The 21,142-nt window shown below is 40.3% G+C and overlaps 2 protein-coding genes across 2 annotated transcripts; one reads left to right on the top strand and one right to left on the bottom strand.

Moving 5' to 3' along the window:
• Nucleotides 1-39: 39 nt before the first annotated feature.
• pane1 (proliferation associated nuclear element) lies at nucleotides 40-15,566 on the top strand. Its single transcript, XM_057842440.1, has 6 exons — nucleotides 40-193; nucleotides 3,768-3,844; nucleotides 4,351-4,449; nucleotides 5,450-5,529; nucleotides 5,653-5,744; nucleotides 11,138-15,566. Exons 1-6 carry the CDS (start codon nucleotides 86-88, stop codon nucleotides 11,285-11,287), a joined length of 606 nt encoding a protein of 201 aa, XP_057698423.1. The 5' UTR covers nucleotides 40-85; the 3' UTR covers nucleotides 11,288-15,566.
• A 1,286-nt stretch (nucleotides 15,567-16,852) lies between these two features.
• On the bottom strand, nucleotides 16,853-19,041 carry mb (myoglobin). Its single transcript, XM_057843613.1, has 4 exons — nucleotides 18,888-19,041; nucleotides 18,427-18,533; nucleotides 18,127-18,346; nucleotides 16,853-17,366 (listed from the first exon to the last, which is right to left on the bottom strand). The coding sequence occupies exons 2-4, from the start codon at nucleotides 18,507-18,509 to the stop codon at nucleotides 17,220-17,222; spliced, it is 450 nt and encodes a 149-aa protein (XP_057699596.1). The 5' UTR covers nucleotides 18,510-18,533; nucleotides 18,888-19,041; the 3' UTR covers nucleotides 16,853-17,219.
• Between the last annotated feature and the right edge of the window lie 2,101 nt (nucleotides 19,042-21,142).

The following is a 21,142-nucleotide window of genomic DNA, read 5'->3' as shown; positions in this document are numbered from 1 at the left end:
TAGAACAGGGGAAACGATGACGTCATTAGTTTTAAAAAAAGAAGCGCGCAAGAAAAAAAATGGCGCTAAGAGGTCGCAACTGCATATGATCCTAAAAAGCGTCTTCAATATCGTCCGTTTTCGGATATGGTTCGACATGTCGTTGCTGAAACCTTTTAATAGGAGACCCGACTTGAACAGCGCTGCTATATTGGTAAGACTTAGGAGCTTTTATTTGCATCGAAGACCGTCTGAATTTAGTGTGGCGAGAGTATCTTGTGTACGGATACATCAGGCACGGTATTCTGCCGAAACGTCCTACCAGAGGTGAATTTTACACCTAGATGACTAATATTCGCTTTCAGATCCAGACAGGAAGAACGTACTAAAAACGCCATAAGATAATAATTCAACGTAATATCAAAAAAGGGTGGTACACACACTTAGTGACTAATGTCAAGATTAACACTGTTTTCTTGTGTTGCCTTAAAACAATGCTTAAAAGCTATGAGAGGAAAATACGCCCAAAGTATTTTGAGACAATGAAAAGGTTAAAAAAAAATGACTCGATAAAAACGAAATTGGTAAGTACTCGTCGCTTTTACCCAATGTGGGCGTGCCTGCGCAAGCGCATTGGGCATTTGCAGGACCCAGAACACCGCCTCTGAGTTACGAAAAGGAAACGCGATTATACTGTACACACCGTCACGAGCAGTCATTAAGTGTCGAAATATGGTGACACTTGTATAAAGTATTTCAGATTTTTTTTAAAAAAAAGTTAACACTGATATTGACTATTCACGACACAGGTAGAAATTGTCGAGGATTTTTCATTTCAATGATTACTGTTCACAGCTCTCAAACATGTCACAAGTCATGCCCTTCTTTGGAGCCCCACAAAATGTTGTCCATGGTTACATAGAAACAGTTTACAAAAAGGAATAGTTTCCCATCTTTCTACGGGTTTCCTTTTTTTTTCGCTTTAGTTTTCATCAGTAGAACATAAACAATGTAGCGGATGAATGCTGTTGAGTCTCGCTAGCTTGTTGAGTAGACGTGTTGTCGTGTCCGGCCGCTCGTGACTCTGCTGACTCTCAAGTCTGTCTTAACTCTAGTCTAAAGTATCTGTACCGGAAACGCACACGGCAAAATATTGTTTCCCCACATAAGTTGCTCCACATAAGTTCCCTCGGGGAATTCTGTAACAATGTAGTGGTCACCACACAGGTCCCCACCAGAATTCACCCATACAGGACGCTAGGCGCAACCCGATACAACGGAACGGTTGGGTTGCACGGCCGGGGCGCCGGTGGAAGACGACCAAATGGATGATCAGGAGGACATCCAGGATGCCGGGTGTGGGACGTCCGAGCAGGACGATCGGGAGGACGTCCAGGAGGCCAGGCGGTGGACGACCGAGCAGAACAATCAGGAGGACGCCCGGGATGCTAGGCGTTGGACGCCCGAGCAGAACGATCGGGAGGATGACCGGGACGAGGAGCTCGTCGTGCAGCACCGCCCAGCATGAGGTCGAGACGTGCGACGAGCAGTGCCACCCAGTCAAGGCTGCAGACAAGGGGGACAGGCGCGGCGGTTGGAGTTGACTGGTCGTGGCCGGGGACAAGGGTCCCTGGCGAAATGAACCAAGCCGACCGGTCTTAGCAGGAGTGAGGGAAACGCCGAAACCGGAGTCGAAGCGACGTCAACGTTGTCCAAAAGCGGTGGACGAGGAAAGACTGCGACGGCGGCGTTCGCAGGCGTTGGTAGAGGAGCGACCTCGGAGGGTTCTGGAGGCGCCGGCACAGCAGTGAGGTTAGCAGCGGCAGCCAGCGGCGCTGGCAGAGGAGTGACCTCGGAGACTCCTGGAGGCGCTGGAGCGAGGTCAGTGGTGGCGGCGTCCAGCGGCGCCAGTAGTGGGGCGACCTCAGAGACTTCCAGAGGTGCAGGTGCAGGAGCGAAGTCAGCAGCGGCCAGAGAAGCAGGCACAGGATTGACGTCAGTAGGAAGGCCAAGAGCAGACGCTGTGTCGAAGAGAAAACCAGGGCCGGATGGGACGCCGTCGAGAAGGCCGGAGGCGGATGGGACGCCGTCGAGAAGGCCGGAGGCGGACGGGACGCCGTCGAGAAGGCCGGAGGCGGACGGGACGCCGTCGAGAAGGCCGGAGGCGGACGGGACGCCGTCGAGAAGGCCGGAGGCGGACGGGACGCCGTCGAGAAGGCCGGAGGCGGACGGGACGCCGTCGAGAAGGCCGGAGACAGACGGGACGCCGTCGAGAAGGCCAGAGGCGGACGGGGCACCGTCGAGAAGGCCGGAGGCCGCGGGTGGGCGCATCGGCGCCGAAGCCGAAAAGGCCAGGGACGGGCGCAGCGGCGTCGACTGAGAGCAGCGCGAGCGAAAGTGGGGCCGGAGAAGAGACAGCAACATCAGCATCGGGAAGCGCTAGAGCGGGAGCGTGCTGTGGTGGCACGGGTAACGGGACGGAAGGACGACTGCGAGGAACCGGGGCGGAAGCACCGCCAGCGTCGGCGGGAACCTCGGGCAGTAAGGCACTCGCAGCGGGCGCCTTTGAAGTCGATAGCACAAGCGACGGTTCAAAACACCAGCGAAGGTTCGCCTTATGCGCCCCATATTTGTCGTCTTTCGGCGGAAAAGCAACGATCTTTTTCCATTTTCAAACATTTTTGAAAAAGCTCCAGGGAGCCACTAAGGCACCACTAAAGAGCCGCACGCAGCTCTAGAGCTACAGGTTGCTGACCCCCGGAATAGGGCTATGCATCCTTTCCCCACATCTGATCGCGTGTTCTCCTCCGTTTTGTTCATGCACGTCTAGAGTCCGCGGGTGTACAGACCAGATGAGAGACGTATGCAGTGGGCAATGGGAAACGCGGATCGGAGCGGAGCTGTGAAGGAATCTGAGGGATTTTAGCGTAAGGCATCACGCTAACCAGTTAACTTCGCATTCTGTTAAAATTGTAAATCAAAAAGACTGCCGACATGCTTAAAATAAAATCCAGTTCAACTATTCAAACAGTAAGGCCGTAACGATACGCATATTGAAATGGATAAACTCAGTCACGATCTTGTCTCGTGGTGTGAGCTGATGGTATCGTGACAAGTCCAAGCCCCGTTAATACCAGATATTGGCATCTGCTGGTAACTTGCAATGTGGCAGGCTGAAATGTCGGCAATAACCTGTGAGCTTGCATAAAGGTTTTGTGTTATCCAAACACTGGAAGATCACAGCTCACAGGGAGAGGGCAAGTCAGGGGAGCTTGTCGGTGGCAAAAAAAATCAGAGTTGTAGAAATAACTGGAAACTCAAGAGAGCCATGACATTATGTTCTTCACAAGTGTATGTAAACTTTTGACCACAACTGTATACGTTATACATTAAAACAAGTATACAGATCCAATATAGTACTAATGTCCAGCTGCATGGGCTGAAAACTGCATTTATAAGTTGCCTTATAATATGGAAAACCTAAGACAAACCTGTGCAATAATAATCATGATAGATATGTATCATTTTGGTAAAGAAGGAGTGCTATCTAACAGATCTAGTTTTTTGAATAATTTTTTTTAAAGAAATATGCTTTTTTCATACATTGAAAAAGTGTTATGGGAGAGATCTTTTAAGTAGGTCTCAGGAGCCAAAATAAAATGGTTGCATTTATATTTTTTTCTAACATGGTTTCTTCTTCCTTTTCACGGTTGTTAGTTTTTTGACATTGGGGAACAGTAAATAATGACATTTCATGCTGACTTGTGTTTTTTTCCTTTTCAATTCAGCTTGTAGCGCAAGAAGAAGAGTTTCCACAGAGATTAGCCGAATCTCTGTTGAAGGAGACTGCAGTCACGTTGAATGTGTGAGTAGTGCTTCATCCCCCAAACTGCTGATATTACTAGAAAAATGTATTTGAATAGCCATTTTGGAGTCTCTGGCTTACTGAGCTGTGACAGAGTTCCGATTCAATAAAATGAACCATTATCGCCCCCACAAAGGAACTAATTGTTTTATGCTGCATTAGTTCTAGCTTGCCCAATGGGCTGTATTTATATGGCTCCTTAGCAGCAGTGGGGCCACTTTATATGATCGTGGCTGATGGCGGCTTGCAGATGCACAGTGCAAAGTGCCCCATTGTGCGTAATTAGGGGTTCTCAATGTCTTGTTCAAGGACACATTAAAACACGCTCTTGTCATCCTCCTCCTAAACTGCGGCTCTAGTAATGCTAATGAATTGTCACGTGAGTCTTGATTGGTCATTGTTGGAGGCTGAGGAGTAGTCTATCTCTTCTATTGGTGAACAACTAAAGTGGTTTGTTATGTATTTTTGAAATTTTGCAATCTAATGTCGTGTTGTGTTTGAAACAGGAGACTAGCAAATAGTTTGCCCCTGCCCGTTGAGCACCAGCACAGTCGGCCCAGGATAGACCTGGTGGTTTTTATCATCAACCTCAGCTCAGAGCTCAGGTAAATTTTGAAATTGTTATTCGAAACAAATTTTTTAAAAAAACAGTTTTTCTTCTTTTAATCAATATACTTTGTTTTCACATTTCTGTACTTTTTCGCATGTTTGTAGTATTACAACTGTACTTAATCCTGGTTTTAAACGTTCTATATCTAGAATTACTTTTGTACACCACCAAACAACGCACAACTTGACATGAAAATACATGTTTAGCAAAGTCGCTAATTAGCATGGCGCTCAGCACTAACTAGGAGCATCTCAAAAACGAAAACAAGAAAGGCTTAACTGTACGCACTAACTAGGAGCATCTCAAAAACGAAAACAAGAAAGGCTTAACTGTACAAGAGGGTTCGTGTACTCACCTCTTATCGACGTACACAGGAATTATCAACACACTGGGGGCATTTTCCAATTAACAGGACTTGAACCTACTGCCGGACAACTGAAATGGAAGGAGCAACAAACTATCTCTCTTCCCCTCTCACTCTAAAAAATAACTTGCGCACAGAATGGGACCCAAAGCGCGACTGCCGAGTCCTTGCGTGTATCATACACAAATTTATTTTCGAGTCTTTTGAAAAGGAGTAAATCTCTCGCTCAGTAACTATCATCCATCATAACGTTGTGCGTGCTTCCGTTAAAGGTGTCTGGGCAGCAGATGTGTCTTGAATTTTGCTCCGCTACTAGCGGCTCTCATAAAGTTATTAGGGAAAATCATCGTTTTTTAACATTTCTGAATCGTAATCGAATCATCACGTGTCGAATCGCGATGCATCTACTAATCGATTTTTTTTTTTTTTTTTTTTTTTTTTTTTTTTTTTTTTTGGGCACACCCTCAGTATGAAGAGTGCTACATTTACAAATGAAAGGCTGTCAGCCATAAAGTCTCAGTATTGTTATTTCACAGTACTTGTCTTTAAATCTGAAATTAATGTCAGTGTTATGTTTTACGTGAACTGATCTTGTCATGCCTTCATTGTAATGTGTTCACGTGGGTCACAGTATTGAGTCTGCCCAAGATTCCCTCAAGTATTTGGATCCTGGATATTTCCTTGGAAAAGTCTGCTTCATGGGTACCAACGGTATGTCAAAAAAGGGGATAAAACTCAACCTGTGTCAGCATTTACCCCACTTTTATGTGTAGTTGTTTGCAGAGGAAATAACATATTTCAAAGCTTTTGCCGTGTCTCTTTTCTGACTCGTAGCACGCAACGCCACCGTCCCACCAGAACGCCTGGATGCCCTCAGAAAGCTGGCTGCATCACAATGCTGCACACTGCTCTTTGCCGAGGATCAGGTTGGTGAAATATTAACTCATTCTGTACACATACACACTCTGTGCAAACCTAAAGTCTTCGGCCTTTTCGATAATTATTTCATTATTTACCATTTTCTCCACAATTACACATTACAAAAAAATTAATTTTATGTCTTTCCGCTTTATTAAACAAGATTCTTTCCACTGGGTTGCACATTATCAAGGTGTTTTTTTTTTCTTTTTTAAACCCCTTTAAATACTGTTGTACATGAGAGTACTCGATACTAAAACAGTAAAAAATAAAAGGTAAAAAGTATATATATATATACAGTGCCTTGCAAAAGTATTCGGCCCCCTTGAACCTTGCAACCTTTCGCCACATTTCAGGCTTCAAACATAAAGATATAAAATTTTAATTTTTTTGTCAAGAATCAACAACAAATGGGACAAAATCGTGAAGTGGAACAAAATTTATTGGATAATTTAAACTTTTTTAACAAATAAAAAACTGAAAAGTGGGGCGTGCAATATTATTCGGCCCCATTGCGTTAATCCTTTGAAGCGCCACCTTTTGCTCCAATTACAGCTGCAAGTCGCTTGGGGTATGTTTCTATCAGTTTTGCACATCGAGAGACTGACATTCTTGCCCATTCTTCCTTGCAAAACAGCTCGAGCTCAGTGAGGTTGGATGGAGAGTGTTTGTGAACAGCAGTCTTCAGCTCTTTCCACAGATTCTCGATTGGATTCAGGTCTGGACTTTGACTTGGCCATTCTAACACCTGGATACGTTTATTTTTTAACCATTCCATTGTAGATTTGGCTTTATGTTTTGGATCATTGTCCTGTTGGAAGATAAATCTCCGTCTCAGTCTCAGGTCTTGTGCAGATACCAACAGGTTTTCTTCCAGAATGTTCCTGTATTTGGCTGCATCCATCTTCCCGTCAATTTTAACCATCTTCCCTGTCCCTGCTGAAGAAAAGCAGGCCCAAACCATGATGCTGCCACCACCATGTTTGACAGTGGGGATGGTGTGTTCAGGGTGATGAGCTGTGTTGCTTTTACGCCAAACATATCGTTTTGCATTGTGGCCAAAAAGTTCAATTTTGGTTTCATCTGACCAGAGCACCTTCTTCCACATGTTTGGTGTGTCTCCCAGGTGGCTTGTGGCAAACTTTAAAGGAGACTTTTTATGGATATCTTTGAGAAATGGCTTTCTTCTTGCCACTCTTCCATAAAGGCCAGATTTGTGCAGTGTACGACTGATTGTTGTCCTATGGACAGACTCTCCCACCTCAGCTGTAGATCTCTGCAGTTCATCCAGAGTGATCATGGGCCTCTTGGCTGCATCTCTGATCAGTTTTCTCCTTGTTTGAGAAGAAAGTTTGGAAGGACGGCCGGGTCTTGGTAGATTTGCAGTGGTCTGATGCTCCTTCCATTTCAATATGATGGCTTGCACAGTGCTCCTTGAGATGTTTAAAGCTTGGGAAATCTTTTTGTATCCAAATCCGGCTTTAAACTTCTCCACAACAGTATCTCGGACCTACCTGGTGTGTTCCTTGGTTTTCATAATGCTCTCTGCACTTTAAACAGAACCCTGAGACTATCACAGAGCAGGTGCATTTATACGGAGACTTGATTACACACAGGTGGATTCTATTTATCATCATCGGTCATTTAGGACAACATTGGATCATTCAGAGATCCTCACTGAACTTCTGGAGTGAGTTTGCTGCACTGAAAGTAAAGGGGCCGAATAATATTGCACGCCCCACTTTTCAGTTTTTTATTTGTTAAAAAAGTTTAAATTATCCAATAAATGTTGTTCCACTTCACGATTGTGTCCCACCTGTTGTTGATTCTTGGCAAAAAAATTAAATTTCATATCTTTATGTTTGAGGCCTGAAATGTGGCGAAAGGTTGCAAGATTCAAGGGGGCCGAATACTTTTGCAAGGCACTGTATATACACATAGAGTGCTGGCCAAATACATTGGATTGGCACCCCTGCAATTCTGTCTGATAATGCTCAATTTCTCCCAGAAAATGATTGCAATTACAAATGCTTTGGTAGTAATATCTTCATTTATTTTACTTGCAATAAAAAAAATTCGAAAGAGAATAAAAAAAATTTTAAATCATTGTTATTTTACACAAAACTCTAAAAATGGGCCAGACAAAAATATTGGCACCATAAGCCTAATACTGGGTAGCACAACCTTTTAGACAAAATAACCGGAACAACTGCTTCCGGTTCTTACAATACTCTGCTGGAATTTTAGACCATTCGTCTTTGGCCAACTGCTCCAGGTCTCTGAGATTTGAAGCCATTTTCAGATCTCTCGACCGGTATTCTATGGGATTAAGGTCTGGACTCATTGCTGGTCACTTCAGAAGTCTCCAGTGCTTGCTCTCAAACAATTTTCTAGTGCTTTTTGAAGTGTGTTTTGGGTCATTGTACTGCTGGAAGACCCATGACCTCTGAGGAAAAACCCAGCTTTCTCTCACCGGGCCCTACATTATGCTGCAAAATTTGTTGGTAGTCTTCAGACTTCATAATGCCATGCACACGGTCAAGCAGTCCGGTGCCAGAAGCAGCAAAGCAGCCCCAAAACATCAGGGAACCTCCGCCATGTTTGACTGTGGGGACCGTGTTCTTTTCTTTGAAGGCCTCTTTTTTTTTTTTTCTTCCTGTAAACTCTTTATGTTGATGCCTTTTTTCCAAAAAGCTCTACTTTTTTCTCATCTGACCAGGGAACATTCTTCCAAAACATTTCTGGCTTTCTCTAAGTTTTGGCAAACTCCAGCCTGGCTTTTTTATGTCTCTGGATCAGAAGTGGAGTCTTCCTATTTATTCTACCATAGAGTCCCTTTTCATTCAAACAGCGACGGATAGTCTGAGTTGACACTGTTGTACCCTCGGACTGTGGGACAGCTTGAACTTGTTTGAATGTTAGACGTGTTTCTTTATCCACCACTATCCGCACAATCTTTCATTGAAATCTCTCGTCAATTTTTCTTTTCCGTCCACATTTAGGGAGGTTAGCCACACTGCCATGGGCTTTACACTTATTGATGACACTGCACACGCTAGACACAGGAACATTCAGGTATTTGGAGATAGATTTGTAGCCTTCAGATTGCCTATACTTCCTCACAATTTCGCTTCTCAAGTCCTCAGACAGTTCTTTTGTCTTCTTTATTTTCTCCATGCTCAATGTGATACACACAAGGACACAGGACAGAGGTTGAGTCAACTTTAATCCATTTTAACTGGCTGCACGTGTGATTTAGTTATTGCCACCACCTGTTATGTGCCACAGGTAAGCAACAGGTGTTGTTAATTACACAAATTAGAGAAGCATCACATGACTTTTCAAAGGGTGCCAATACTTTTGTCCGGCCCATTTGGGAGTTTGTATAAAATGATAATGATTTTTAAAAAAACATTCCCATTCTCTTTTGTGTTTTTTTCATTGTAAGCAAAATAAATAAAAACTAATAAATATTACTACCAACGCATTTGTAATTGCAATCATTTTCTGGGAGAAATTGAGAAATTATCTGACAACTACAGGGGTGCCAATACTTTCGGCCAGGTCTGTATATACAGTATGTATACACTAGTATAAATATATATATATTTTTTTAATTATTAAATTTATTAGGGTCATGGAAGCTTCCACTTGGGGAAAATATATACATACAGTATATCCTGTATATACATAATATAATTAAAAAAATATATATGTGTGTATGTATATATATATATATATATATGTGTGTGTGTGTATGTATGTATGTATGTATATATATATATATATGTATATATATGTATGTATGTATGTATACATATATGTATATACTGTATGTATATGTATGTATATGTATATATATATATATGTGTGTGTGTGTGTGTGTGTATATATATAGAAACACCTCTTTTGTAATGCCAACTAAGCCTGTCGCGATATGCAATAAGTCAAATTATCGCACGGTAAATAAAAATGAGGGCAGTCATTTTCCTGGCTGCGATTTATCGCCGCGTGTGTGCGTGCATACATTTGTGCGTACGTGTGTTTGCATGGGCACACGTGCGTGTTGATTGCATATGGGACTCCAGTAGTTTTCACAGATATTTATTGGCCATCAACACGTCGTAGAATTAAAGGTCAGACATACAAAATAAGGAAGCACGTCAATATTCATTCATTCATTCATTTTCCATGCCGCTTTTTCCTCATGAGGGTCGCGGATATTGTAAAACGTTAGCATTGCCACATTGAAGCTAATGGAAAAAAACAATGTACTAACCAATTTAGCCTGCTATAAGACATTGGCAGTCTTCTCCACAACGCAAAATTGTGGTTAAAAGGTGACACTTCAAACTCGCTGGATTAAAGAATTTGAAAGTGATGCGAACAAAAGAAAAAAATCTATTACTGACTCTACACACTTGACGAAAGCGAAGTGCACTTTGTTTTTGGTTGTTGTTTTTTTTTACTGAGTGTAAAGCTTATGGTTTGTGGCTTAGCTAACATACTTCCTGTGAACATTTCAAAATAAAAGCACACCATGTTCAGATTTCTGGAGGCAATCGCTTATACTTCAGATTATACGCAAAGAAAACATTTCAAATGACACCCATTATGGAAAATCTGATTGGCAATGATAATATGATGTAATAAATGATAATACTTTAGGTTCAAATTTGTTGCATGCCCACTTTGCAGGACAAGATGACAAGTCATTTTGGATCAAATTCACACTTTTAGTGGGCAGACAACAAAAATAGCATTGGGTTTCTCACCTATTTCATATTCTGCACTTAAAATGACTCATTATGCATTGTGTGTTTTTTCTATATTTATAATATACAGTACTGTAGTTTGTGTTTCAGACTAATCATTTATTAACCACTATTATTTATTATTTCAGTAGGTGATTTATTAGGATGTATTGTTACTATATTCGTGGTTGAAGTGACTTAAAAAAAAAAAAAAACTAGCAATAATATCGCATACCGGCAATAATCTAGGTGGCAAATATCGCCTACTAAAATTTGTTATCGTGATAGGCCTAATGCCAACATTAGTTGTTCACGGTCCATTAGTCTCTTTATATGTATGGAAAGTAGGCAAGAATATTTCCAACGGTTGACATTCCTTTTTTCATTTCAAAAAAGGCTCGATGCAGCTTTTGGTGGCTCAGAAGTTATCGTTTCCTTAGAACACGTAGGCTTACAAGTACAGCCCCTGAATTGCGAAATAGCTTGGAGGATTGCTCAAGTTGGAGCATTCAAGCATCAAGAAATGTGAAAAAAGAAAAAGATAATTCCCAAAAGGAATAGAGCTACAAAAAATATGAGTTCATATTCTGCTCAATTGATTTTAGTTACTCTGCCGTGACGCTGTTCTTAATATTTGTCCCCTGCAGACGACAGATGGTGCGACCAATGTCTCGGAGAGACTGCTGACCATTTTGAAGGTGTCGGCCGGTCTCGTTCCCATGACGACGGCACTTTATCTGTCCAACTTGACAATGTGCACCGTGCCCTCAGAGACTAATGAAGTGGATTTTGATTAGTGACCACCATCGGACTGGCATGCATTCTGACTTACATGGGTGTTGTTGTCTGTAGTTGCAATCTTCTGCAACTAGCGTTCTATTATTTATTCATACAGTCCTTCCACTTCTCACTTAGGATTTTATCTTTGGTTGTCTTTTTGAAGAACTTGTTCAAATCTCACTGGAAATAATATATCTAGGTTCCCTGTCACAATTCAATACAAACAGTAATGCTCTGCACTGGCTTCATTTTGTGAGGCATTTCCTTATGGTTACCTTATTAGGCTAAACCATTAAAAACAACTCTTGGTGTAATGCAGTGCCATTCTCAGATAAGCTTGTTTAGTCTGTATATCTGGCCTATCTGTATTCAGCAGTCAAATAGAAAATTCAAGATAACATTTCCACATAAACTTGATGTCTTCCCATGAGGAGACTTTAAATGGCATCAAATATTAAACAGCAGTGCAGTGGTTGAGGACCCTGCGGGGGCTTGTTGATGGCTTAGTGCCCCTCGTCACGTCTTCCTCCTGCACTGATGCAAGAGCACACTATTAATAGGTTATCATCATGGCAATTATCAATCTTCGTTTTCACGTGCGTTCTTGATACATGGAGCAAGGCATTGATTGGGATTGTTACTAATAATTTCACAATAATTTTTCGGAAGTTTCCTTAACTCCTGTGGGTGGGCGGCATTATTAAAAACATTTTTGGAAAACATTTACAAAGATTTTGCTTTAGTTTGAACTGGAACTGGATAAAGAAAACTTCTCTCATCTCTTCCATTCACTAATAAACAAGCATGTTGTACTTTGGGAATCTGTACAAAGATAGAATATTAAACTGAAATGTCACGAAAGGTGGAATCAAAAAGGTGAGAACATAAATTCTAATATCGGTAGGAGGATGAACTTATCCAAGTCATTTGAAGTAAGTGACCAAATGAAATGAGTGCAGTGCTGTTTAAGCTCCTTTTGTAAATGTCAACATGAAGTATTTAAATGCCCTTTTGCTCACATTAGTCTTGTCCTTTTACTTTGCTCAATGTGATGTGTTTATGTGAGGTGAGCGTGAAATAGTGTTTGCTGTTTTGTTATATCTATTTGCACTGCACAAGCTTCCCACGGGGAAACAAAAGATAGAATTTGGGTTTGGGTGTTTGTATCGCTTATAAGCAATATTTGTTACTAATATTATAAAGTAACTTTTCGCCTTTCGATGATGCCCTATTTATAGGATGATTTTAAATGACATTTTCGGCGAACTCTTAACAGTTAGGCCGACAAGAAGTCACAAAGATGACGGTAGGGAGTAAAGACGTGACAAAGAGTTAGCGGGCGAAATCTCCAATATATTAACACTTTAACGTCTGAAGATTGGAGGAGGTTTAGAGAGAAAATGAAAATGTATTGGATCTCCCATGTGGCACATTAAAACTTCAGTCGATGTGTCCAAGCAGCTGAACAGGACGGGGGGGGGGGGGGGGGGGTATAGACAATCGAAGTAATTCAAAGCCCATGAGATCTGGGATGGTGGAAAAATGGTTGTCCAACTCACCTCTGTCTTGGCCACAAATCTGAGACATTTATTTCCATTTAATTAAAAAAAGCCCTGTTTCTGTACCCTTCACTTGTGAAAAATTAAAGGCCTTCAAAAATCTGCCTGGCCTATGGCTGTTTTGTTCCAAGGAAAGTTGGGCCACCTTCTGCTGCAAAACATTCATGTTCATGATAATAATGAATTGTATACTAAGCAAAATAGATTTGAAAAAAATAAGCTTTTCTAAATTACAAATACATTTACCATGAACAAAAAGTCAGCCTCACAAATCGTGCCGGTAAAAACAGGAATCCATTAAACGACATCAAATGTTGCTCAAAGCGTTAAAATACTTATGTTGTTAAATTATAAATATAGTTGTCCACTAACTGCACATTCTGGACTGCATTTAGTAAGTATGGCCACCACCTATTTCTGTATTCAAATGCAGATATATGAAACATTTATCATGTCATATTAAACAAATTGAACACTTAATTCAATGGCAGCTATCAAATGGTTATTTCAAAGAAAAAAAATTAAACAGCGGCAATACTGCAAATTTATCTGCATTTTAATACAGAAAAGGTGACTGTCACACTACTTTATGAAATGCAGTTTAGTGTACACCAGATGCTGTTAGTCCATATTTACATCTATAAATTTAAGTATTATAAAGGTCTTTGAACAACATTTAATGTGTGGGAAAAAAACGCTGTACCTTAATCATAAATGTATGCTAATCTGACGCAACACTTGTTTTATTCTCTTGATCGCTGATAACTAGTTATTTAATTTTATGCATTCATTTACTCTAGGAATTCTAAAAGCTGTCCCACGACAATCGACCACATAGCAAGAATAAACCATCTGCTTCGCTAAATCCTCCAAATGTTCAAAAGAATTGAACAATAGGAAAAATAGAGCGTTTCTTGCCAAATACTACTATAATGCAAAGCGGGAAATATAAACAATGAAGTCACAAAAGAGCTTCCTATATGGAACATGCAATTGTGGGATGGATTACTTTTGCGCCTAAAATGTGTCAGATATTCACTATTACTAGGGACAGTGGTAACTACAGTGGACATCTTTTCAAAAATGATCACTCATTCACCTCCAGCCCAGGTCACAGACTATGTGTTGTGGTAGTAAAAGAGGAAAATAGATATATAAAACACCTATTGACGGCAATAGATATCAAATTCATTTCAACTGGGAGGGACTACAGCTAAAAAAAAAAAAAAAAAAAAAAATCATAATCGTGCATGAAAGAGTTACGATCCTAAGACTTTAGGAGAAATTTGCGGGATGTAAACATGCGAACAGTACACTAAAAAAGCAAGACGGTGGCTGAGTAGTTTAGGCATCCACCTCACATTCTGAGGTTTGGAGTTTCAATCATCACCTCTGTGCTTGCCCGCATTTTCTTTGGTTTACTCTAACTTTGAAAAACATTTTAAGTTAATTGAAAATTCTTATTCCTCCCAAGTTTGACCGTGAAATATTGTTCATACGTACCCTTTTATTGTCTGGCGACCTTAACCCTAACTTTTGCCTGAAGTAAGCTGGCACAGGCTCCAGCCCTAATGATTCACGGGCGGGTGGTCACGTCTGCATCCTTCACTGATGCACGCACACTTGTACTGTTACTATTAATAGGTTATCATAGCAATTATGCATTATTCAGATTCACCCACTTAATGTGGAGCCAGAAATTGGAGTGGCAAGAAGGCTTGTGGAATGTTGCTGGTGGTGCCACCATTGCTGCTGTTCAGAACTGATCCAAAACATGCATAGGCTAAATATGTTTAGAATCCTTGCAACCTTTTTGCTTTATTCATCCTCAGAAAAGTAGTTCTCTGTGTTCCCAGGTTCTTGTGCAGGGGCTTCTCAATAAAGTTTTGTAGAAATCCTTTTTTATTTCAGTCAGTAAATTCAAAAATTGAAACTCTTAAATGTTTAGAGTTAGTAAATACTGATTTTTTTTTCTTCATGATTTTGGGTGATATTAACAAAACACATCTAATGAAAGAGCAGAATTCAGCATGTCAAGAAAAAACAATGTTACATATATGTTAACAATTTTAAAAATTAGAATGGTGTACCGCAAGCAACATGTAACTTTTGTTCATTAATATTCATGACGTTTGGAATTGCTGCTAGGTGGGTCAACCTGCCGTTTGTCCCTAATGCCAAATGAATGGAAATAGTGTATGAACGAGATGTTTACTGAGCTAAACCAACCAATTCTGTCTCAAAATGATGTCCCTGGTGCCAAATTCACTAGTAAAGATGTGGAAGAACATACAAATGTTCAGTTAAAGAGATGGCTTGAGTGTCGAGGGCTGAAAAAGACGGAAAAAAAACTGACCTCATCCAGTTAGCTTTTTCGACACCTTTTTCTTGTGTGCATTGCCTTACGCCACTGACAATGACATTCTCCTGTTTCAACAATGTACCCTTTACCATCATATGCCCTGTCTTTCTAATATATTATATCCTATGGTTGTCTTACGTCTCTGACAGTTCTTGGGGGCAATTTACATTGCTATTTTTGTGTAGTGATAGCAAATGCTACTCAGTGACAGCCAACGAACACTTTTAATTTTATATTAATAACAAATTTTAATTCTATAATTAATTTACACTTCCCCCTTACTAAAGTTGTTTTTTTACAACATAAAAGGTAACCGTGGCAATCAGATACCATTGTAATTTTTTTTCAGGTCATTCATTGTCAGACAGAAGCAGCACGGCAAAACGCCACGCTAAAAATAATAAGTCAAAATATCAAAATGACTTACCTCTTCGTCCTCTGTAGGACCATGCCCCCCAACAAAATGTTTACTGCATATGAAATATGAATGCTTCTTCTTGCTGGCATTAAACTGGTATTTTGGACGTCCGCGCAAGTTGATCTATTCTTCACATTTTTTTCCTCCGAGTTTTTGGTTTCGAGAAAAGCATGAAAAAAACATCCTTCATATGTCTCAATGTCTAGAGTCGTTTTTACAAGTTCCATAGCAGCAGTGTTTGATCGGCATGTTCTTTTTTGAAAGATTACCGGAGAAAACAAACAGAAATAACATGGATTGCATGCGAGCGTTATGTTCCACTTCCACGTTACGATGGCGACATCACGGTCTAAAAATAGCATTTGTGTGGTACGCTATTAGTAAGGATCGCCCTCTACAAAATTATTTTCCTCCATTTAATGAATCTGTAGAATTAATGTTACTTCTTTAATTGAGCCACTGAAAAATGAACCTCTGTATGTTTGTCTTTATTGGATTGAAGCTGTATGTGAGCAACGACTAACATCAAGCTATTGCCCTATTTAGCCACAAGAGCTGGGCAGATGAGTGTTTCACATTTATAATAATTGATTTCAAACTTACTAAAAAAGTCTTGCTTTCTGTATAGATCACTGAAGGTGCAACATATCATATATTTTGAGTAACTTTGAGTTAAGCCTATTTTAATGGCCACATTATTAACCTGAGCTACCACACTTAAAAGCCTTTGTTAGGAATACAATCAGTTGAAGTTAACTTTTGGATTGATTACCTTTCCCCTGCCTGCTTTATTGTTTATCCGTCCAACAAAGAAGTAATAGTCGCAACTGGGTTGCAAGTAATGATCTATGGATCAAATTAAACCAGTGTTGTGGATTAGATTTGGCGAAATTAAGGCCTTATCCATCCTTCATAGTTGATCATTTAATATGCTCAAGATGTCCAAATAAACACCAATGTTTCATTTTTCATTTTTTCACTCTGCAAACAAATCTTCAGTTTGATTTCTTTAAACCTGTCAAAACCCCTGCCTGCATACGTATTGAGTTTTATTTTTTTTAACAGAGTAGTTACAGATGTGAACCAAAGAATTTTGTTTTTAGCACTTTTATGCAATGATATATTGGTTACATTTCAAGATTAAGTAATGTTAAATCTCCCTAAACTGGGGGCTTTAACAAACCCGTCTGATTCTCACTTCTATGATGCTTCTGGAGGTGCTCAAATAACTCATCGAAACCACTCAATATCCAAGTGTGTTTTTATCTAGAAGACTGGCAAAAGTACAAAAATCCAAAGTGCAAAGTACAGGTCAGAAAAGAATTACAGAACTGGGTCCTCGTTTCTTCATGATGTCCTCTTTCTGGACAAGGGCCACATACTTCTGTTTGCATCACATTAAATACTGGGTGGATCAAATACAGATCTAAATCTAACCTGGATCAGTGGGTTAGTGTGTGCGCTTAGGTGTAACTCATACATGGTGTGATCAGTAACAAATATATAGTGTTATGTGTCAATTCAATATGTAAATTATGCATAGATTATTCCATTAGAATCTTACATTTAGCAGTTTCTTTTTTTCAAACAGCCACATTTCTTTCTGCAAGCTAACATAAGTCTGCGAAGCCCAGCTCTTTATAGTCCGTGGCAATGTCAGCGATTACCACGTCCATCACGTTATTCAAAGCCTGTTTCCCTGCACTGTCGAGTCCGGCCTTCTCCTCCAGGACCTTCGCGATGACTTCTGTGATCAGCTGTAATAATGTTAAAAAGCAAATAAGAAAAGCCTTATGTCCACAAGATTAGAGGAGTACAAGATTTGTCAGAAGAGAGTTTCTGACACACCTTATACCGTATTGGCCTGACTATAAGATGGTGTTTTTTGCATTGAAATAAGATTGAAAAAGAGGGGGTCGTTTTATATTTGCGGTCTATACGTTATACCCATTCACGACGCTAGATGACGCCAGATATCATTGAAGCGATGTTCTGTTATGAGAGATCTCAGCTACTCTCCCCATTCACGACGCTAGATGGCGCTAGTTATCATTGAACCGATGTTCTGTCATGACAGATCTCAGCTACTATTTTAACCAGTTTGCATTATTTTATTGCAATGTTTTTCCTTATTCAGATTTGTTTCAAGACTACAGTTACAGTTAGACTTCACTTTGATGGTTAATGCAGTTATTGCAATTTTCTTGTTTTATCATAATAGATTGTTTTTTTTTACATTTCAAAAACCAGAAGCCATTCATTTACGAATGTGATTGCACTTTAGTTTAGATACTTAAATATTCAGTTATTAAGATTTGAATGAGGCAAAATAACATGCTTTTTCTCTCAAATATATTGTTATAATCATTCTTTTAAGATGTACTGTAATTATTTTCTGTATAAAAATTAATTTGGTGTTCAAAAAGTCTTTTTTCAAACATGAGTCTTGAAAAAGAGGGGGTCTTCTTATAATCAGGGCCGTCTTATATTCGGGCCAATACGGTATTTCAGTTTTACCTTATAGTTTACGAGAGCTATCTTGTGTTTCAAGGCGTGGCTCTTGGATAGTGGCTTGAGGATCGCAGCATGATTGCCTTTAGCCTTCAGCAGATCCCCCAGTTTCTTCAGCACTGTGACACCATGGGCAGAAATAGCCGGGTTTCCAGTAAGGTCAGTTTGAGCAATTCCTGCAAATTTAGGGAACAACTCCCGGGTCTCAGGGTGCTCAGTGAATAAGCTGTGGAGACAAATCATGCTGGGTTTTTACTTTTATCGATAAACCTATTAACTTGGACTGTAAGCCAAAATACAACTGACCGAATTAGAACCAGCTCTCCATATGTGTTATAGTCCGCCTCTACTGGAGCCCAAAACTTCAGAATTGTGTCAAAGTCAGCCATGACTTAAAGATGTGTTTGAAGAAACTGTGTGGGGGGAAAAAGATTAGAGAACACTGGGGAATACAACGCTAATTGGACTAAAATTCAAAGAAAAAAGAGGAGGAAAACCAAGTCTATTATCCTTTTGTTCCAGTATTACGTCTAATGGCTAGCAGCCATTAGGCGTTGCATCAAAGTCATTATGAATATATTACCTCTGCTTTGACCTCAATGTACTTTTCTGCTTAGAGTCTGCCACATTATTAAAAAGCATGCTTGTTTATTTATTTAATAATCTTTTAAATCAGTTTCGAGCCAATTTTATATTAATTACCTCCAGACGGTATAGTTGAAGGATGAATTAGATTTTCTATTAATAAGGATGAAGTGCAAACCTACCACCAAAGATATAAATGATCCGTCCAAATTATTACCAGCTCTTCTCAGTATGACCTCTCCATCTGCCTCACACCCGACCTTTTATATATTCCCCCTTTTGTCTCATCACCGTATGATTCCAGCCCACATGCCCGTCTCTCATAATGGTTGCAACACCTCGAAGCTGCGTATAACTGCCACTCAGGAATCTAGATAAGCATGCTACCAGAATGATACACAAAGTAAAACAAGGTTTGCACAAATGCAAAGTGCGTGTGTGTGTTTGTGTTCTCTGACCTGGGTTGAACTGTAGAACAGCAACATTTTAAACTTAAAAAAAAGAGCGAGATATAGCGTTGATTTTTTTTTTTTTTTTTTCATGCTCTTTTGCTGCTGAACCGAAATCTCTGCTATCTTTTTGTATCCCTCACGTAAACCATGATGTTGAACATTTATTGTTCTCAGGCCATTTGTGCGTGGTTATGAGGCTCCCATGATGCCACTCTTCAAAGGAGATACAAAGAGAAACAAAAAAACTTCCTTCCTTTCTATCCTTTGTCTGATTTGCTTCACCTGTGTATGTAGTTCAACAGCGGTCAACGGGCATAGGGCCCAAATACACCAGATGCGTGATCGTTGCGGTTCCGGTCCGACTCCGATAAAAAGTAGCGCCAGAGCCAATCCGTTCCCATTATATCCTATTGTTCAACGTATACCGGCCGCGTCAGTGCTCCGGATTGACTGCGGACCATCTCCAGCGTGCCGCAGCCCGCCGGATGGTATAGGCTATTTACTATTTTTGCCGGACACGCATCTGACAAAATGGGTGGAGCTGGGCCTGGATGTAACAGCCCAGTTGCTTATTCACGGTTTAAACACCAACGAACATGGACGAAGAACGTTTCATCATGGAGGTGGAAAGTCACAAAGTGATATACGATGCAGCAGATCGTTATTATAAGGACAGCATTAAAAGAGAAGCTGCAAGGTGTCCTATTATGTGTGTTTTTCTGGCAATGATATCAAACACGACGTGCTGAACGAGAAAAAAAAGCAGCGTATCTGAAAGTGGCTCCACTGCAGAAATTCTCGAGCCCGGCACACACACAATGTCGGTTTGTATACAGAGTCGAGGGGGAAAAGTACGAAAGAGACTAAAGAGACACCCACAAGTTTCGACCTGGTGGTCTATTCAAGACGTTTCTCTTTCTTTCCTACATTTTACTTGACTTTTCATAGAAAACCCAACAGTTTGCGCTGGGCACAGGAATCTGCAGTGTTGAGATACCAATTCCAAGTACGCTGATTTTTAGTTCATGGAGTATATAATTCGCTATCCATTTTATAAATATTACAGATTATTTAACAGTTGTTTATAACAGCTCTATCAGATGTTATGTGCCATAAATTCTAAATGTGCACAAAGATATAAACCCACCGACACAACCAAGGGCAAAATAGGGCCCGCCCCCCTACCCCCCACACACGGAGCCCTGATCTAAACATGATGCAGTCAATCTGGAATTAAGAGACAGACATAACTAAAATATCAATATGCAAATTAAGAAAAAATGTGCTCTCTCTCTGCTTTTCTGATTAGTATAGACTCTGCGTGTTTTTCGTTGTTTTAAATGGCACATTATAGCGCGCGATCACGCGAGCGCTCACGAGAGAACGGAGTTGGCGGACCGCAGCCGTGCGCAGCCGGTATGATTTGCCTGTTTTTGACATACTGCGTGGCACGCAGTCAACACTGAACGTGACCGGAACCGCAACGATCATGCATCTGGTGTACTTGGGCCCTTACCAAGCAAAATTTGCGTTCTGGCACACCTGGCTTTTTTGGTTTGAAAAATTATTGCACACGTTCTGCAATTCCGAAAAACTTCTCACAACTCAGATATTACTATTTGTCTGCTATATGGTGTATACAACTGAAATTGATTATTCACACAAACCAATGATTTAAACTGAAAATCTTGAAAATTATCAGTTGTGCCCAAACATTTTCATATCTCTGTATGTAGCATCGGTCAGTATCTATTTGATTTATTTTTTTTGTTTTTGGCTGATTATTAATTGCGGACTTATTTTTTACTATAGGTTACAAGTTACTACGCTTTCAGGCTGTAGTGTGGAATAGCTCACTTGTTTGAAATTCTCTTCAGTTGTTTTTAACTGAAGTTTAACACATTTGCATTTAATGTTAAATCCTGGTGGTTTTTAAAAGCATTTGTTTTAGTATGAGTTATGTTCAATGCACATTAATTAAATCA

This window comes from Corythoichthys intestinalis, chromosome 8, assembly GCF_030265065.1.
Source record: "Corythoichthys intestinalis isolate RoL2023-P3 chromosome 8, ASM3026506v1, whole genome shotgun sequence".
Classification (NCBI taxonomy): domain Eukaryota; kingdom Metazoa; phylum Chordata; class Actinopteri; order Syngnathiformes; family Syngnathidae; genus Corythoichthys; species Corythoichthys intestinalis.
This window is presented reverse-complemented; position numbering and strand designations above follow the sequence as displayed.

Bases quoted from the DNA above. Each gene is read 5' to 3' on its own strand.
- pane1 (XM_057842440.1), top strand. From the start codon at position 86: ATGATCCTAAAAAGCGTCTTCAATATCGTCCGTTTTCGGATATGGTTC. The intron at 194-3,767 runs GTAAGACTTAGG...TTTTCAATTCAG, and splicing joins TGAACAGCGCTGCTATATTG to CTTGTAGCGCAAGAAGAAGA. The intron at 3,845-4,350 runs GTGAGTAGTGCT...TGTTTGAAACAG, and splicing joins ACTGCAGTCACGTTGAATGT to GAGACTAGCAAATAGTTTGC.
- mb (XM_057843613.1), bottom strand. From the start codon at position 18,509: ATGGCTGACTTTGACACAATTCTGAAGTTTTGGGCTCCAGTAGAGGCG. The intron at 18,347-18,426 runs GTCAGTTGTATT...TTGTCTCCACAG, and splicing joins GGAGAGCTGGTTCTAATTCG to CTTATTCACTGAGCACCCTG. The intron at 17,367-18,126 runs GTAAAACTGAAA...ACATTATTACAG, and splicing joins TAGCTCTCGTAAACTATAAG to CTGATCACAGAAGTCATCGC.